We start from the raw sequence: 18,618 nt of genomic DNA, 5'->3' as shown, positions 1-18,618 counted from the left end.
TTTTGTAATTACCTTGGCATAAAACAATCGTTTTGATTGCATACAAGTTTTAAGTTTATCAAGAAAGTCACAAACTTCATTATACCATGAAAACAATCATAAATAACGCTAACATAAACGAGATTATTTTAAATTTTCTTATATGCAGTCAAGTGTAATAATTTTCAAATTCTTCCCTCCTTATTATTTTTTTTTTCGTCGAAAAATAGAGCCCTCTAGCGACTATGTAAAATACAACAATATTTTTTTGCCTTATACAGTACACAGTACCATCTGTGTCATATACAGTTGGTACAGAAATAAGTGGTTTCGATGGCATGGTTCCTACATGCTACTTCCTTCCTCCGTGTTTTGAACTAGTTTCTCACCAATAGATGGCGCTAAAGATTAGGTAGTTATTTGCATATTTAGAATTTTTTGCAGTAAAAACTACGGCTTTAGGCTTTTAAAAGAATTTTAACTGAAAATATTATTTTGTGAATAGGTCGTTTCTTGCAAAAAATTGTATAATTTATTGCTACCTTCATACTATTTAGTGTCAAGTGAGACGTCACATGTCAGTTGATGTTTTTAAATGAAATGTCAAAATCATATTGGGTTGTGTTGGCAAAAAGTTTAAAGTTTCTATTTAATTAAAAATAAATGAATGAAACTACCAATATATAATTATTTATAAAGTTTGGAATCTAAATATGTCGTGGTTTAATTTTAATGACAGTTTAAATATCGTCAAGGGTCAAATTTCGAATCTGGCAAATAATGTTTTGGCCGATGGAGAGGAAGGTAAACATAAACTTTATCCTAACTATATCTAAGGACTAAATTAGCATTTACAACATTTAACCTATATTTAATGTTGATATATTTAATAGTTATTGTATTATTAATTTTTTAATCAAATCACGTTTTAGATCAAGAAATTAAGGACAGTGACTATAAACAGCTACAGGAGCTTTGCCACCAACAAGAATTGGAAGTAAGTGACAATGATTACCAAATATTTGAATTGTTATTAGGGGCTTTATTTATTGTAATTTAAAAAAATTGACATTCCCTGTTTATTTAAAAGTATACAGTATACAATAAACAAAATCCAAACATAACAAAGGTCAGATTTTGATTGCAATTAGTTCATTATTCCTGTTGAATCATTTTAAAAAATAAAAACTGGCAGCCCCCTTACACAAAAAGGAATACTTACATTCTAGTGCACATAAGTGAATTCATATAAATCACAATTGTTACATCAGGAACCTTAGTTTCTATACATTTTCAATACTTTTATTTCATTCATCTTTTTGTCACTCTATATTTCCGATATGTTTTGTCAACTAGAGCCTAGATAACAACAATATTCACTTTTTCATCTTCCTCCTATGTACCATCTCTATTGAGGTTATTGACCAGAATAACAAAGTTCTGTTTATTTATGAGAGTCTTTCTTTTAGTTCTGGCATAATGTCTTATATTCCTGAGCTACAGTTTCTTCTTTCTTCCTATATCACAATTAATTTGTTTTCCTTCAATAATTATCCCCTTGATAATTAGTTGTAATGTTTTTATTCCTTGTGACATGTTACATGTTTGAGATATGGGGTTTCCTTTAACAATTTTTAACAGTTATTTTTGAGTATTCATACCTAACAACACATATGTTTGTCCTTGTGGTAAAACTTATTCGTAATATTCTTCTATACAGCAACATGTCAAATTTGTTTAACCTGTTGATGTTCCCTTGTTTGAGTGCCCTTGTTTTGCAGCCATACAGAAGCAGGTACCATATATCACATTTTAGAGTTTTCAGTCTTATTGATATGGGAACATAATATTTGAGGGACAAAACACCTTCTTATGGGTTGGAGGCAACAGCAAATAATTTTTAAATTTGACATTCAAGTCATAAAAGAATTAGGTAAGCCATTTACTATTTTGAAGACCAAAATCATGGTGAAAAAAATAGTCTATTTTCAACAGAGAACCAATTTAGAGTATTTAACATCGTCCCAATTGGGGTACGGCGATTTGGTTTAAGAATTATTCTCATTCCACGATTCTGTAATTTTTGTAGCATGTTAAGTTTGTTAAGGTTAAATAAATATAAGATTGATGAGCAATAGTCAAAATTGGCGATTGAGGACTGATTTCTTCATCACGATAATACTCTGGCAATTGATTGAATATTGTGTAATACTTTTTGTCAAAACACAACTCTTTCATTCCCTGTACATTCATCACATAGCACCCTACAACTTTTTTGTGCATTAAAAAGTAAAAATGCTGCTTAAAGGGAAATGTTTCAGCGGCATAGACATGACTTAAATAGTGATGGAGACGATAGAACTGGCATGTTGTTCAGTCCAATGGTGATACTGGATGATGAAGAAATCTTTGCGAAGTAATGTGTTTCAATTCTAGTTTCTTACCATTCTTCTACATGTGTTTCAAGGCTTACCTATCATCAGGAAGACTTGTGAGAAGACTAACCTGGATTGAAACTCACAGACTACATAGCATTTATAGTAAAATAATATGCCAAAATATGATAATAATGACCTATAATCAGGAAAGTTCTAGTGGGGAGAAACCTCTTAAGAGGAAATGTACCAACTCTGGCTCCAAAAGTTAGATAATTTTGAAATAAACCTTGTCTATCGTGAATTATCTTAACAGTATGATTATTCTTTAATTAAAAATATTCTAAACAACCTTCAGCTCAAAACTGCAAAATTAGCAAATCCATATCTTTAATACTATTTTATCACTATGTATTATACAACTTAAAATTAAAATTGCAATTTAAATCATACAAAGTTCTATCTAAACTACTATTTTATCAGTAGAACTTACATGTATCAATGTGTGACATACATTAGTAAATATTTTAATTTCAATAAAAATGTGGGTGTACAGCTGAAAAGTAGGCAACACAAACTACAGCTAAGTAGTAAGAGTTTTCTACATAGTAATGTTTCTGCATTGGGTATTCTTATTTTTATTTTTTCTAAAATCTAGTTCTTGATTTTTCTTATAGTTAGGTTTAGTTAGTTAGTTTTTCTTAAGTCTTATAGTTATAGTGGTATTTCAGCATACTTTATCGTTGTTGAATTGCCGTTTTATATAAACTAGATTTTAATTATGATTGGATGTTTTTACTCTACTATATTTTGTTTCTTAAGCAAACTACAGTTCCTGTGTTTTTGTTGCACAAAGTGTAAATTTCAGTACCTGCACCACTTATCGTTTTTTGTATACCAAGATTTTTATTCTTTTTATATCTTTAGATACGTAATATACGAATTCACAGAGTTATATTAAATTACCTAGAGCCATTCTAGAGCCTATAAGTCGAACTCCCTATGAACAGAATGGAAGCCGGCTAGAGGGAGCTATTTTTCGGTGGAAAAAAATAAGGGGGCAAGAATTTGAAAATGAAACTTGACTGAATATAAGAAAATTTGGAATGATCTCGCTTATGTTAACTTTATTTATAATTTTTTTTATGGAATAATGAAATTTGGGACTTGCTGAATCAAATTTAACTTGTAAACAAGCAAAACGATTATTTTTATGCCAAAACCATAACAAAAAAAGATACGTGTTCCCGCGGTTGAATTCCTTTTAGGAACTTTTATCTCTTATTTTCTTTCACAAGTGAACGTTTTCATTTAATTAATTACTGCGTGTGTCCTTATGTATATAGTTTAAAGAGAGTCTGTAAAAATCAGAAAACTTCCAAAATATCACTAGATGCACTACAAGACGAACAATTAACAACAACTTGAACGAAATTAGACTAGAAGATACCAACAACATAGATGATTGCTGGCAACAAATGAAAACGACATTAATCACTTTATCTCAAACAATCTTCTAAAACAGTGTTTCCCAAAGTGGGGGTCGCGACCCACTTGTGGGTCGCCATGAGGTACTAGGGGGGTCGCCGAACATTTCCAAAATAAGACAAAAGCACCACTTTGTTAGATCATGTATTTTTATTTTAACAACGCCGTAAATAGAAATTAACAATTAATTATCAGACGAAATATAAAACTAAATATTAAAGTCCGTAAAAATAAAAGAGTAAAACAAAGTCAAATATTATAATCTTAATAAGAGATAAATAAGCGCCTGTTTCTGTGAAACTAATCTTTCAAATCTAGGCTGTGTATTTGAGACACACACAATTATATCATTTTCAAGTACGAGACGATTTCTAACTCTTGTTTTAATGGCAGTCATAGACGAGAAACTTAACTCACACAAATATGATGTTACAAATGGAACCAAACATTTTACAGCTTCACTCGCCAACTGGGGGTATTCCTGCATCTTTTCGGTCCAAAATTGGTCCGAGTTCTGGGAAAAAATTGGAGCTTCAACATTCCATTACTTGATATTTCAATAAGTTTTTCTTTAATGTTTAGTGGTATCTCAACATGCTGAAAGGAATCGACTACAAACGGATTTAGTATCCATCTGCAACTGTCGTAACTGTTTTGAATTTTTTCGGGGAAATAATCACAGAGGTGTTGTTTTAAATTGAGCAAAGTAACATGCATGTCAGCAAAAACTTGTTCAAAATTTGTAGCACTGTAATTGGATATATTTTCCATAATTTCCTGAAGGCACTGAAATGAATCGAGTTGTTTTTTTGCCAAGTAAGGTCGACCATAAATCGATTTTTCTTAGAAACGCCTTAATTTTATCTGTGGCTGTAATTATATTAATGTCGCGACCTTGTAAATTACTGTTCAAAATATTTAATTGCTCGAAAATATCAGCAAGGAAACCTAGTTTCAGAAGCCAAATAGGATCGGAAAATTGATTTTCATATGGGGACTTCTCATCTTTCAAATACATTAAAAGCTCTGCTCTTAAGTGAAATACTCTTTTTAAGACGTTGCCCCTTGAAAGCCACCTTACTTCGGTGTGATAGAGAAGATTTTCATATAAAGCACCCATGTCTTCGCAAATTTTTCTAAAAATACAGGTCTGCAAAGCTTTTCCTTTAATGGAATTTACAACTTTAATGATGGTTTTCATAACACAGTCCATTTCAGGAGGTAAAGCTTTGGACGCAAGAGCTTCTCGATGTAAAAAACAATGTCTCCATTTGGCATTAGGCATTATTTCTTGTAATTTGACGACAAGACCAGATTTATGTCCTGTCATAGCTTTAGCGCCATCTGTGCATATAGCAATACATTTACCCCAGTCAATATCATATTTACTTGTACGTTTCACAAAAGTGTCGAGTAAACATTTTCCAGTGGTATTGGTCTCCAATGGGGAACAAAATAAAATATCTTCTTGAATGCCATTATTTGTATCATATCTTACAAACGTAATGAATTGGGCACAGTTAGATATATCGTCGTATGTGGATTCGTCCATTTGAAGAGAGAAGTACGTGCATTTATTAAGATTTTCCACAACTTGCGCTTGAATATCTTCTGCCATATCACTAATTCTTCTTTGGATAGTATTATTTGACAGAGGTATTGTATTTAATTTTGCAGCCTCTCTTTCCCCACACATTATATGTACCATTTCAACAGCTGCTGGAAAAATCAGATTTTCAGCAATTGTGTGCGGATTACTAGTTTTGGCAACACGATAAGCAACTTTATATCTTGCTAATAATGCTTTTTCATTAGTAGTGGTTGCCAAGGGAAAACTGTCTTGCTGTTTGTGAAGGACGTTCAGCTTTCTTTCAAAGAATTCTACGGGCTTGTCTTTTTTATCTGGATGTTTGCTATTTAAATGTCAAAGTAACTTTGATGGCTTCATGCTTTCTTTTGGCAAGACTTGTCCACAAATAACACATTGTGGTTTATTGGAAATAACGGTAAAACCATATTTAAGATATTCATCAATGTAGAATCTGTTTTTCTTTTTATTGCTGCTACTGCCACTTTCAGACATAGATGGTTCTGCACTTCTTTTTAAAAACTTATCCATAATTTATAATTTATCGTAGACGTAAATACGTAAACGGGAATACGTAAGTCGTAAAATATTTACTCATTACTCAACACCGCGTTCGCCACCATAGGCTGTTTGGATTCCAACTGAGGTTTCGTTGCGCATCGCCGCTTATATAAAGCCAAAACGAGGCTACGAGAACCATGGTACAATGAATACACAAGGTATGATACATAATGTTCCAAAATCGGTTCGCTTTCGCGCATGACGTAGTCAAGATCGCTTATTCCCGCAACATTTGAATGTAGTTGTATAGGAAAGAGTTTTAATTTTAAGTTTTTTTATATAATTTGGCTAATTTAATTATAGTAATTATAAAGAGATGATAAAATTATGTTATTATAATATTTATCCTTTATAAAACATAGATATCCTTTATAAGACAAGTTTTATCTATCTTTTATTACACGTAGGTACAGGTTAATTAACTTATACTCCAGAGTTTGATATTTCAGATGTTTAAAAAGATACAGAAAAGTGGTAATGGAGGTACACAAAATTTGTACGTATATATACCTACTGAACTAAACACAAAATCAAAATAAATAATGCCAAAGTCAACTTTATTTATATCGAATGAGCTAGCTGGCCATCGAATATGAGTGTAGTGAGGGCACACAATATTGCACAACATTTAAAATGACATTTTTGTAATATTCACAAATAAAATTATCTTGGTATTGTTTATAATAATGATAACATTGTATATTTTAATAATGATAACATGATTTAACAAAGAAAAATATGTTATTTTGGAAGATGCTAAATTGAGTTCCTCCGAAACAGTTCTTATTGCATAGCAGGCTGAGGCTAATTTTTTACTTAACAAATCGATATGAAAAAACCATTAAGGTTTCATGACTAATAATTAATAAAAATAAAGATTTAGACTTACGTCGTTGACCTAGAAGTATTAAGAAGCTGCTCAACATACTTTTTGGACTCTCTGTGTTCGCCTCCTTGTACGCGTTTCTTTTGGTTGGTTAAAAGGGTAGCCGATGTTGATTTAGGCAAATAAAGACTAGGTACTGCCTCAGGTTTGAGTTTTAGACCCTTTTTAGAAACGTAATTTAAAAGTTCCTGTTGTAGATTTCTTTGGTAATCTTCAGTTTTAAAATGTGTATAACAAATTCTTGCAGTATTACAATTAAAATTATCCTATCTACAACAAGATATAATCCACAGTTTTCTGGTCACGCTATCTTTAGGAAATGTATGAAACCTAAAGATTTTATCTTCATTGTCACTATTGCAACAAGCAATTGCACAGCGTACTTTGAAAAAGGTACAAAACCAGATATACAATGGCAAATAACTACTATATACTACACAGTATAAATAAATAGTAACTAAACACCATTTGTATAAAGACACATATATAAACATATATCAAAATTATTTTTCTATTATAAAATAGATGACTCAGTCAGTATTAAGATACTTTAAAATATATTTATTATCTCATAACTTGCAATTTGCAATAGTCACCATTGATAACCGATATTATTGTTGAACTTTTGTTTTTATACAAGCTTTCTGTCTTGCCGGTGTAAAGTCGTCTGAAGTCGATATTTATTGTGTTTTGCGTTTGAACTAATTTGTGTCTTATTTTCATATTATTATATTGTTTGATAAGTAAATTTTGCATATAATAATCGGTAGGTTATAGTAATGTGTATATTTTTTATTTTACTAAATTTCATTATAACTCATCTAAAAAACCATATTGAATTGTAAAACAGATTTTTTTTCTCTATTGTACTCTATTTTGTTTTTATTTCAGTAAAACTGCTTGGAAGTGAGTGACAGTGAATCAGAATAAGCAAATCTACTACTATTTACCTATTCACAGTATTTCCTCTGCAGAAAATTTTTAAATTTCAAGGGATTTGCATACAAAAAGAGTACTTATATTATTACTATATGTATGAAAACAAAAATAAATATTTTGCCTGAATCTCTAAGAGAAGTAAAGGTTTTACGCTACTGAAAATATATTTTTTATTCAATTATAACCAAAACAAAACATTTAAAAAAAAATTAGATCACTTTTTAACCATAATTTCAAAATTAATGTGTACGTTAAGCTGTAATAATGGGTTCGAGGTGGTTCAGGCGATCTTAACTACGTCACACTCCTGGGCCAGCTGTCAAATGTCATGCGCAATATCATACCTTGTGTATTCATTGTACCATGACGAGAACGTTCCAGAGTGCCATCTAGTAGCGAGCGCTTTCTCGATTATCATGGAAGAGTTTTGCGATGTAGACACAAGCTAATATGTCGCGGTTTACAATGTGCAGTCGACTTCTTATTATTTATTTTTATTGTAAATGCTATTCTGGCAGAAGTACCTACTACTAATTACTAGTGGGACAGATCGCAATCATTAAAATAATTGTATTAAAATAAAATAATTGTTTTTGATTTAAACTTAAACAGTAAAGTAAAATTAAATTTGAGAAACCATCAGATAATTGTAAATTAGGCACGCTATTTCTGTCAAATAATATTGAATAAATGAGTGGGGGGAAATTGGGGGGTCGCGAACAAATTTTTTAGCAAAAAGGGGTCGCGGTTTAGATAAGTTTGGGAAACTCTGTTCTAAAACAACGAACAATTAAAAATGACTGGATGACACAAGACATCTTAGATCTAATGAACGTTCGGAGGCGGTACAAATACATAGATAGAGAAAAATACAATGTAATGGATAAAGAAATCCGAAAAAGAATTAAAGTAGCAAAAGACCGACACTCCGATATAAAATAGGCAGTGAGGCATCAGAAATAAATTGTCGCTGATCTCACAGACCCCACCCGACTAGTTCAGGGTTAATCAAACAAACCTTACTATAACGATAAATTGATCTTCATGACTTTAATCAGCAGTCGAATATAAAATAATAGAAAAATATTTGCTAGTTTTTAACAGAGATATATTTTCATGTTTTATTTTCTCCTCTATGAGAAAATTACTTTGTTTTGAATATAAACACCTGAATATTGAGGCATATTTGATGATTTAATTTGATGATGATTTTGATAGAAAACAAATTGGTTTATTTATTAATGTTTTGTATTTTGAGAACGATTTCCGAAATGGAAATCGAAACGTCAAATAAACTTATTATAAAGTAAAATTGTGGCTTATTAAAAAAAAATAGTAAATTTTGTAGACACCTTCACCCCAAAGGTGTTTAATTGTATTTACACCTGTATATCGGGATGACCACTCTAAGGTTTGAATAATAACCTTGTTTTTGGTTTTTGGGATATTTGGTTTCGAAAATTAGTTTACGGATTTTAATATCAGATGTCGCTATTTGCGTCTATACGAAGCCATGTTAGAGTTGCTTCCTAAGACAGAAAAGATTTATTTTCACGTTCAGAGCGACTGTGAATAGCCGTCTCTGAGGAGCCCTTTTAGGGCGAAATACGTACTGTACGTGAAATCAAATCTTAACTGTCTTTTTCCTCTTATTTAGATAATTTAACACAGACAATCCCGTTTTTGCACTAGAAAGTGTGGTTATTAAACATTTATAGCACAATTTTTTAGTGATTATACTGTATTTTGACTTATTTATTTTTCAAAAAGACTCTTTTAGTAAACATCAGAATTTATTTATCGATTTTTTCTTAATCGTAACCATTACAACTAGATAATTAGCTAGATATTAACCTTGCTGTTTGCCTTGCCGAGGCTATGATTATCTATGTATTTAATGCATTTTCTATAATTCTATGAGTGATGTTTCCTTTTAATATACTTATTTCATCATGAACAATATGAATTGTATTAAATGTTACCGTTTGATTTTTAGATCAAGAAACTACGTAAAATTAACGAGGAGCTGAATGATAGACAGGTAAGTTTTTGTTTATAAATAAAACACTAAATTATTGCTACAAAATTATTAAGTCAACTATTTATATCAGTAGATATCTGGGAGCCACTGGCATAACTTAAAGATGTTAACTTATTTGAGTAGGGACCACTTTATTATTAGCAGGGACCATAATAAAAAAATTAAAAAATAAACCGATCAATCGAAAAACAATTTTTAATCGTAACATTTTAAAGTTAGTAATCATAAAATAGTAATCATAAAAAGTACGACATAAACATTTAATGAATGTCCTGAAATCAAAAAAGATTGACTACAACGACCTCAGGATCATATCAAATTTATACTATAAACAGCGAGCAAAAGTACGTGTTAACGAACAGCTGTCAGAAGAAATTGAAATTAGATGTGGAGTAAGACAGGGATGCGTATTGTCGCCAATTCTTTTCAATGCCTACTCCGAAGAGGTCCTGAAAAAAGCTCTTGAGGGTGAAACAGCTGGAATAAAGGTAAATGGAGTTCCCATTAACAACATTAGATATGCGGACGACACTGTGATCTTAGCCGAAAACATTGAAGATCTTCAGAGACTGGTGACCAGAATAGCAGAGTATGGAAAAGAGAATGGTCTAACAATGAATGTCAAGAAGACGAAATTTATGAGAATATCGAAAACTCAGAGAAATAACGAGAATCTTCTAATAAACGAAACCAACGTCGAACAAGTGGACAAATATGCATACCTGGGAACAATGATTAACTCCACAAATGATTACAATCAGGAGATAAAAATAAGAATAGAAAAGGCTAGAGCAAATTTCAACAAAATGAGAAGAGTTCTATGTACCAGGGATTTAAAACTGGAACTAAGAGTTAGGTTGGCGAGGTGCTATGTTTTTTCGACTTTATTTTATGGAATGGAATCTTGGACCTTGAATGCGACATCAATGAAAAAACTGGAATCATTTGAGCTGTGGGTATACAGAAGAATTCTGAAAATATCATGGACAGAACACGTCACAAACAAAGAGGTTCTGGGAAGGATGAACAAAGAAATGGAAAATTTAAATTCAATAAAAGCAAGAAAATTAGAATATCTCGGACATATTACACGTGGAGAGAAATACACCTTGCTCCAACTGATTATGCAGGGAAAGATCCAAGGAAAGAGAAGCATAGGGAGGCGTAGAATGTCATGGCTGCGCAACCTGAGAGAGTGGTACGGATGTACATCAAATGAACTTTTCAGAGCAGCCGTCTCAAAAGTCCGAGTAGCTATGATGATTGCCGACCTCCGCCGCGGAGATGGCACTTGAAGAAGAAGAATCATAAAATTCTAAGGTGGGTCTAAAAATAGCAATGGAGGATTTTTCTTTTTTATTTTGTAGGAATTTACAATAGCTAAATCTATTAAGACGTTTTAGTCAAAAAAAAAATAATTTAAACTTTATTAAACTAAAAAGAACAATGATTTAAATAGTTATTGAAGAAAACTGGCATGTGTATTAATTTTTCCTTATAAAATAAAAATAAAAAACAAACATACTTAAAAAATGTTCAATGAACATAAATGCAACAAATAGCCACAAAAAAACAAAACTTTATACTTTTATTGTAGTTCCCTACAGTTCTGACATACACCTGTGATATGCTCTAAAAACATAAATGCATTGCATTTGTGGCAGAAAAAATGAGTTTTTCTATTCTTTCTCCAGCCGCAGTAGATGCACCTTCCGGCAGGTAATGGCATTTCTTGATTTTTCGGTGCATCACTTCTAGTTACTTCCATAAGTCTCAGCTTCAGCATCCTCGGAAGATTACTAAGAGCTTCTGTCATTTTCAAACGCGTTTGCTAAATCTCTTAAGAAATGTCGTTGTTTGGTTTATATATCACCTGAGTTTTGATTCCTGCAACATTTAATAATGTGTAGAATATTACCATTGGCTATCTTCTGCTATTCCGGGAGCAGTTGTAACAGGACACAACTTATCTACAACGTCGACAGCTCTCTTTTAATATTATAAGTAGTGACTATTACTGGTTTAGATTTATCACCACTGTTTTATATCAATATCATCATGATGGTGCATGCTTGATATTAAGATTACATTTTGGCGTTGCTTTGGGATATAAGAGACGATTTAGCCCAGTCTGGTTAAAAAAAAGGTGAAAAAATTTTTCGCAGATATCTGAAGCTTTTAAGACATAGGTGGGGGATACTAGATGATGAATAGATGAAAAGATGCTCCTAGTTTTACCTTGCGTTTTTTTTAAACAATAATTTATGGTCACAATTTGATTTTTTGTCTATAAATCTTTTCCCTTATATTTTAATTAAACAATATTTATGTCATTTTTTTATGTTAAGAATATCTTTATTTTCCCGTTTTTTTAATTAAAATTGATAAATAATTTACAGAGATATTTGCAAAAAAGCAGTTTTTTTGCAGTAATTTATAAATTTTATTAATTTTTTAATTAACAAAATAAAATGGTATTAATACATTTAAACATCAAGGAATTACCATCTTTTAGATTTGTGCGAAATTTCCCTCCGATCAGTCAAATATTTTATAAGTTATTTGATTTGTTTATCCCCGAGGCTAATTATTTAAACTATTGAGCTTGCCCTATGCATGATGCTAGACACATTCAGCAAATTTCATAGGATTCTTTAAGACTTAGACTATCTCAGAAGTTAAATGCATATTGAGTTTTCATTGAAATTATTTACAAAATAAACGTTTGAAAAAGGGGTATGTTTTTTACTTATAAACAATTGTAATAACTTCTATATTTTTCAAGCTACAGACTTGTACGTACAACCATTGGATAGCTGGTAAAAAAGCTCACATTAAAAAATAAAAAACCTATGACCAATAGGAACGAAGTTAGTGACTATTTTTAAAAAATCATATCTCCATTAAGAAGTAAAATTTGCACAAATTTTGAATGAATCTAAACTTTATATTGAAACTTATAGCTATAAAATTTATCTAATTTTTCGAAACGACGGTACTTTCGAAAGATCGACATAGGAAAGTGGGGAGGATATCTTTTTTAGCTCCGTTTTTTTTTCGGCATCGGAACTTCAAATTGCAACACGTAGGAAAAATTTACATTATCTGGGCTTCCTTTGCAGCTGCAAGCCTCTTTTTTTTTTATTCTGGGGTAGCTCGTCGAAATATGAACGACTACATAGTTTTCACTGGCCGGAAAATATGGGAAAACTCGGAAAAATTGAGTCCATTTGAAATTCACCATAAATACTTACTTTTTTTTAATTTGCTCGAATAGTCTGTCGCAGTATTAATAATGATGACATAATTTTCACCCCCCATAAATCTCGGAAAATCCCGGAAAATCAACATGTTTTTTCATTTTATATCAATGATGTAATAATAGTTACATATTTTATAAATTAAACTTCAGGTAATTTTTTACACATTATATTATTATATTCCTTATATTAATTATAATTGTTTGTATTTTTATAATTAATAATATTGATTTTTATTCTATTTTTCTTACAAATATGATATACAATATTAATCTAATCTGCCTTACTGCTTTGATAAAATAAGTCTTAAAGTCAAAACTTTACTTTTTTTTTCTTATCATACATTGGTTTAAAAGTTAAAATTTGGTTCATTTATTCGACTTCACTGTCAGGTCTGAACCTTTTTGTTGCAGGTTGTTTGTCTTCACTTATTAAGTCAGTCTTTCCATACATTAATAACATATTAATGGGCGATCTTAATGCCAAGGTGGGTCAAGATAGGGTAGGAGAACAAGTAGGAAAATATGGGCTTGGAAACAGAAATGACAGAGGAGATCGATTGATTCAATGTTGCCAAAGTGAAGAGTTCGTAATAACAAATACCTTTTTCAAATTAACTCCTCGACGGTTATATACATGGATATCTCCACAATATATCAAAAAAAAATACTGAGAAATCAAATAGACTACATTATGATAGCACGATAGCAAGGAGGTATCATAATGCTGTTAAATGTACTAAGACGTACCCAGGAGCTGATATAGGCTCAGATCATAACCCGGTAGTTACTGTGATAGAGGCGAGACCAAAAAAGAATAGAAGACCACACAGAAAGGCACTAGATTTAAATAAACTTTGAAACAAAAATATACGACAAGAAACAGGAGAAGAAATAAATGGAAACCTCCGTTCGGTGCAGCAACAAATTAACGATACCAACAACGTTAACCAAAAATTAAAGTACATAAATACAGCTATACAAACAGTAGGAAAGAAACATCTTACAAAAACAACAACAAAGAATAAGGGGTGGATGGCACAAGATATACTAGACTTGATGGAACAAAGAAGAAAGATGAAGAATTACCCAGACAAATACAAAGAAATAAATAAACACATAAAAAAGAGAATAAAAGAAGCCAAAGAGGAGTGGATTAAAGAACAATGTGTAGAAATGGAAACCTATGAGAAAAAGTACGATGCGTTCAATATGCACAAAAAAGCAAAAGAGATAATAGGAAGCATAAAGAAATGCCAAATAGGTAAACTTAAAGACAAAGATGGAAATCTTATTATAGATCTAGAGACTAAAATAAAAAGATGGACAGAATACCTGAATGAATTATTTGAAGACGATAGAAACAACTTAACTCAGATAATCAATGCAACTGGGTCAGACATATTGAAAGAAGAAGTAGAATACGCAATAAGAAACGCTAAAAATGGAAAAGCAAATGGACCTGATGAAATTCCTACAGAACTGTTGAAGCTTTTGAATGATAAATCCGTAACCATAATATTAAATTTTGCAGCGAGGAGCTAAAACAGTTTCCCCTCCACTTTCCTTTGTCGATCTTTCGAAAGTAACTTCGTTTCGAAAGGTTTTAAGTTTCGAAAAATTGGATGAATTTTATAGCTATAAAATTCAATATAAAGTTTAGATTTTCATTCAAAATTTGTGCAAATTTTACTTCTTAATGTTTATAAACAATGGAGATATAATTAACAAAAAAATTATCGCTAACTTCGTTCCTATTGTTCATAGAAGGTTTATTTTTTTTGTTAAATGTGAGTTTTTTTACCAGCTATCTAATGGTTGTACGTACAAGTCTGTAGCTTGAAAAATATAGAAGTTACTACAATTGTTTATAAGTAAAAAACATACCCCTTTTTCAAACGTTTATTTTGTAAATAATTTCGATGAAAACTCAATATTCATTTAACTTCTGAGACAGTATAAGTCTTAAAGAATCTTATGAAATTTGTTAAATGTGTCTAGCATTATTCATAGGGCAAGCTGAATGGTTTAAATAATTAGTCCCAGGGATAAACAAATTGAATAACTTTTAAACTATTTGATCGATCGGGGGGAAATTTCGCACAAATTTAAAAGACGGTAATTCCTTAATGTTGAAATGTATTAATAACATTTTATTTTGTTGATAAAAAAATTAAATAAATTTATAAATTAGTGCAAAAAAACTGCTTTTTTGCAAATATCTTCGTAAATTATTTATCAATTTTAATTGAAAAAACAGGAAAATAAAGATATTCTTGATATAAAAAAATGGTATAAATATTGTTTATTTAAATTATAAGGGAAAAAACTTATAGATAAAAAATCAAATTCTGACCATAAATTATTGTTTAAAAAAAACGCAAGGTAAAAATAGGAGTATCTTTTTATCTATTCGTCATCTAGTAACCCCCACCTATGTCTTAAAAGCTTCAGATATCTGCGAAACATTTTGCCGTGAAATCGATGATTTTTGTATAACCAGACTGGGCTAATTGTGATGTCATCTGTAAAGCCAAACATGTTTGTATGCATTGGACGTCTAGTGGAGTTTGAACACTCGACTGGCAGTTCTGTTTTATTTTTTCTTAGCGTTCCAATTGTAGTTATTTTTTAATCCCGAAGAAACTTTTCCAGAACTGATGTAAACCAGGTATCCATTGTCAAGTTAACGCGTGAACCAGAAATGTGTTTGCACAATCTTAAAACTACACCTCTAGAGTTGTTAAAAAATTTTTATGATCCATCGGGTTGGGATCCCACGTAAACTTCCATTTTTGAAGTGTAAAATACTTTTAAATCACAAACTGCAAATATCTTGAGTCCGTATTTATTAGATTTTGAGGGAATGTACTGACGGAACGAACATTTTCCTTTGAAAGCAGGGAGCATCTCATCAATGGTAACAAAAGCTGACTGATTATAACCATTTCGACAATTTTTTACGACCTGGTCAAACACCACACGAATGGGCGCTAGCTTGTCAATTTTTGATCGTTCTGCACGTGTTTCCTTATCATCAAACCTAATGCAACGAAGAAGAAATTGGAACCTTTGTAGAGTCATCGTAAGATAAAAAATTTCTATACCCTAACCATCTCTCCTCCAAAGATCTTCTGCACTGGCACGATTACAGTGGCCTTGCCAAGAGATTAGCATTTCGCTCTCGCGAATAGTTTTCTTGAATAGAGGATATGTATTTATTTGTATTTTCCACAGTGATACCAATTATGGTGCCATCACTGCAGAAACGAACCAAACCATCAATAACTAAACGGACAGGAGGAGATTGGTTTTCTGTGGTTTCCAATCTCATTATACTAAGATGCCTGTATAAGTGGTGTAATAGCGTGGCTATTATATCGTCGGTATACTGCGAAAACCAGGTAAATGTCGGAATACCGAAATCGAGAAAACACGTTTTTAAAGTTTAGTTTTATATTGTGAATTAAGCAGTCAGCTTGTTTTTGATATTAGGTATTCTAGTGAAAGATGCATATATCTGAAATGATATTCTATCATTAGTTTGAAAAAGTTGAGACACCTATCTGAGTAATCCTAAATTTAAGTTGGAAATGCTATCACTTACCTGGTTTTACCTGTAAATCTAAATAAATCAATTACTCTTCAAATAACATATTTAACACAAATATAATAAACCAAGTATAATATTGTCGTTTTGTGATCGAGATATGAGGCTTTTACTAGGTAATAGCAATGTTTTAAGGTATTAGTCGATATTTATGACATTTAACTGGTTTTCCCTGAAAATTTTATTAACAGCTGTGTGTAGTTATAGTTATTGTTTATATGAATGACAGGCAGTTTTATAGAAAAAATCAAATTTATTTCGAATATAATAATAACAATATTATTATTATGAGGCTTCCTCGTCCGATTCGTCACTGAAAGCAGGTGATATCACCCGTGATATTCCTCCGGTATCACTCCCTTATCACATAGCTGTACCAAATCTCTCTTTTTTGCTATGCTAATTGGCAAATGTGCATCATAAAGTCGCTTAAGTTCTTGAAGATTGCTTGAATTAGTTGATAACTTGGCGTGCTTTTTTCTTGTTGACTGCCGTGCAGTATCAGTAAGGAAATAATTGAAGCTTGTTGACATGTCATAATTAAAATAGATTCTGTTTGTCTCTCCTTTCACGAATCTCATTCTTTTTATCTTCAACCACATTAGTTTTTCGCCGTTTTGTTCTTTTGTCCGGTTTTTAATTAAAGTGTGTGACAAATTTTTTAAATCATAAAAGACGTAGTATTTAAATTCTTTACATTTGTATGGTTCTATACATACTTTTTTATCATCAACCTTGATATTTTTATTTCCTCTTGCATTTTAAAAAACAGACAAGTAATCTGGCATCCCATAGATAGATCTGTGTTTTTTAGCGGTTTCGTTACTACTCTGCATATAGTCAACTTCCGTATAGGAATGTCCAGACTCTAAAAATTTGTGTTCAATAATATTTAAACGGATTCTGTCCTCTGCAGGTATCAGAAAATAAACTTATTTCACTTACATATTCTGGAACACATTTTGATAAGTAGTTGAGTATAATGCTTTCTATTTCAGAACTTCCTTGTCTACCGTTAATTTCTGACCAGTCAAAACAGTAAGCTGCATTTGGTAATGCGGCTTCATATACACACAAATTGTAGACACATAATTTTCGAGAATAATATAGTTTCCAGTCAATCCACTTGGAATCTGTAGTACGACCTGTAGATCGAAAGTAACTGAAACAAAATCCCGTTGTTCATTAGATCTTTTCTTATCATTTTGTTTTTTAAGATTACATACTTCTTTTCTTTTCTGATGTTCTCTGTAACTGTCTTCTAAATCCGATTTGTCAGTTGGATTAGCCCTATCATATTTATTACAAACTAAAAATTGATCTTTTTTAGCAACGAAAAAGCTTCAATTATAGTCGTTAGAAAATATTCTTCGATATGTAATTTCACTAACACCTTCCAGTTTCTTCTGCTCATAGTGATTTATAAAAAATTGGTACATTTTTCTTATACTTAAATTTTTGTCCAAATATCTACGCTTTGAACTTTGGCGAATATAATGTGGGCCCATGGTTGGAAAAGACAATATGAGCCTTCACGATTTTTCGGGTTTTACTGCTTGTTTTATTTGGCGGTTTATGCTTGCCTTTTTTATCCGTATCTGCATAACAGCCTAGAATATAAGTTTTTCGTACATCTTGTATTAACGACGCTGATATACAAAGTGTCTTACAATGAAATTTCTCACATACCTGTATGTCTTGACCATTCAAAGAAAAGTAACACTTTTTGGAAAATGCACGTGGTTTTTTAAACTTCAACGAAATGCAACGACTCTCTTTGGTGGCTCCGTTTTAATGCGTGCAATAAGAAAATGTTTCTGGCCTATATATTCTAACTTTCAATAATCACGACATAGTCTTTGTCTGTAATCTTCGCTGAAATAACTGGCACA

The 18,618-nt window shown here is 31.3% G+C and overlaps 1 protein-coding gene across 1 annotated transcript in view; it reads left to right on the top strand.

The window, feature by feature from the left end:
- The first annotated feature begins 565 nt into the window (after nt 1–565).
- The window catches only part of LOC140449644 (uncharacterized), a 197,524-nt gene continuing 179,471 nt past the window's right edge, over nt 566–18,618 (top strand). Inside the window, exons 1-3 of the mRNA XM_072542891.1 lie at nt 566–783; nt 912–976; nt 9,813–9,857. Coding sequence (XP_072398992.1) covers nt 693–783; nt 912–976; nt 9,813–9,857 — 201 coding nt within the window. The 5' untranslated portion in view covers nt 566–692. The remainder of the gene's footprint in view (nt 784–911; nt 977–9,812; nt 9,858–18,618) is intronic.

The sequence above is a fragment of the Diabrotica undecimpunctata genome, chromosome 9 (genome assembly GCF_040954645.1).
Source record: "Diabrotica undecimpunctata isolate CICGRU chromosome 9, icDiaUnde3, whole genome shotgun sequence".
Taxonomy (NCBI): domain Eukaryota; kingdom Metazoa; phylum Arthropoda; class Insecta; order Coleoptera; family Chrysomelidae; genus Diabrotica; species Diabrotica undecimpunctata.
Note: the sequence above shows the minus strand (reverse complement) of the source record. Positions and strands in the feature narration are given on the sequence as shown.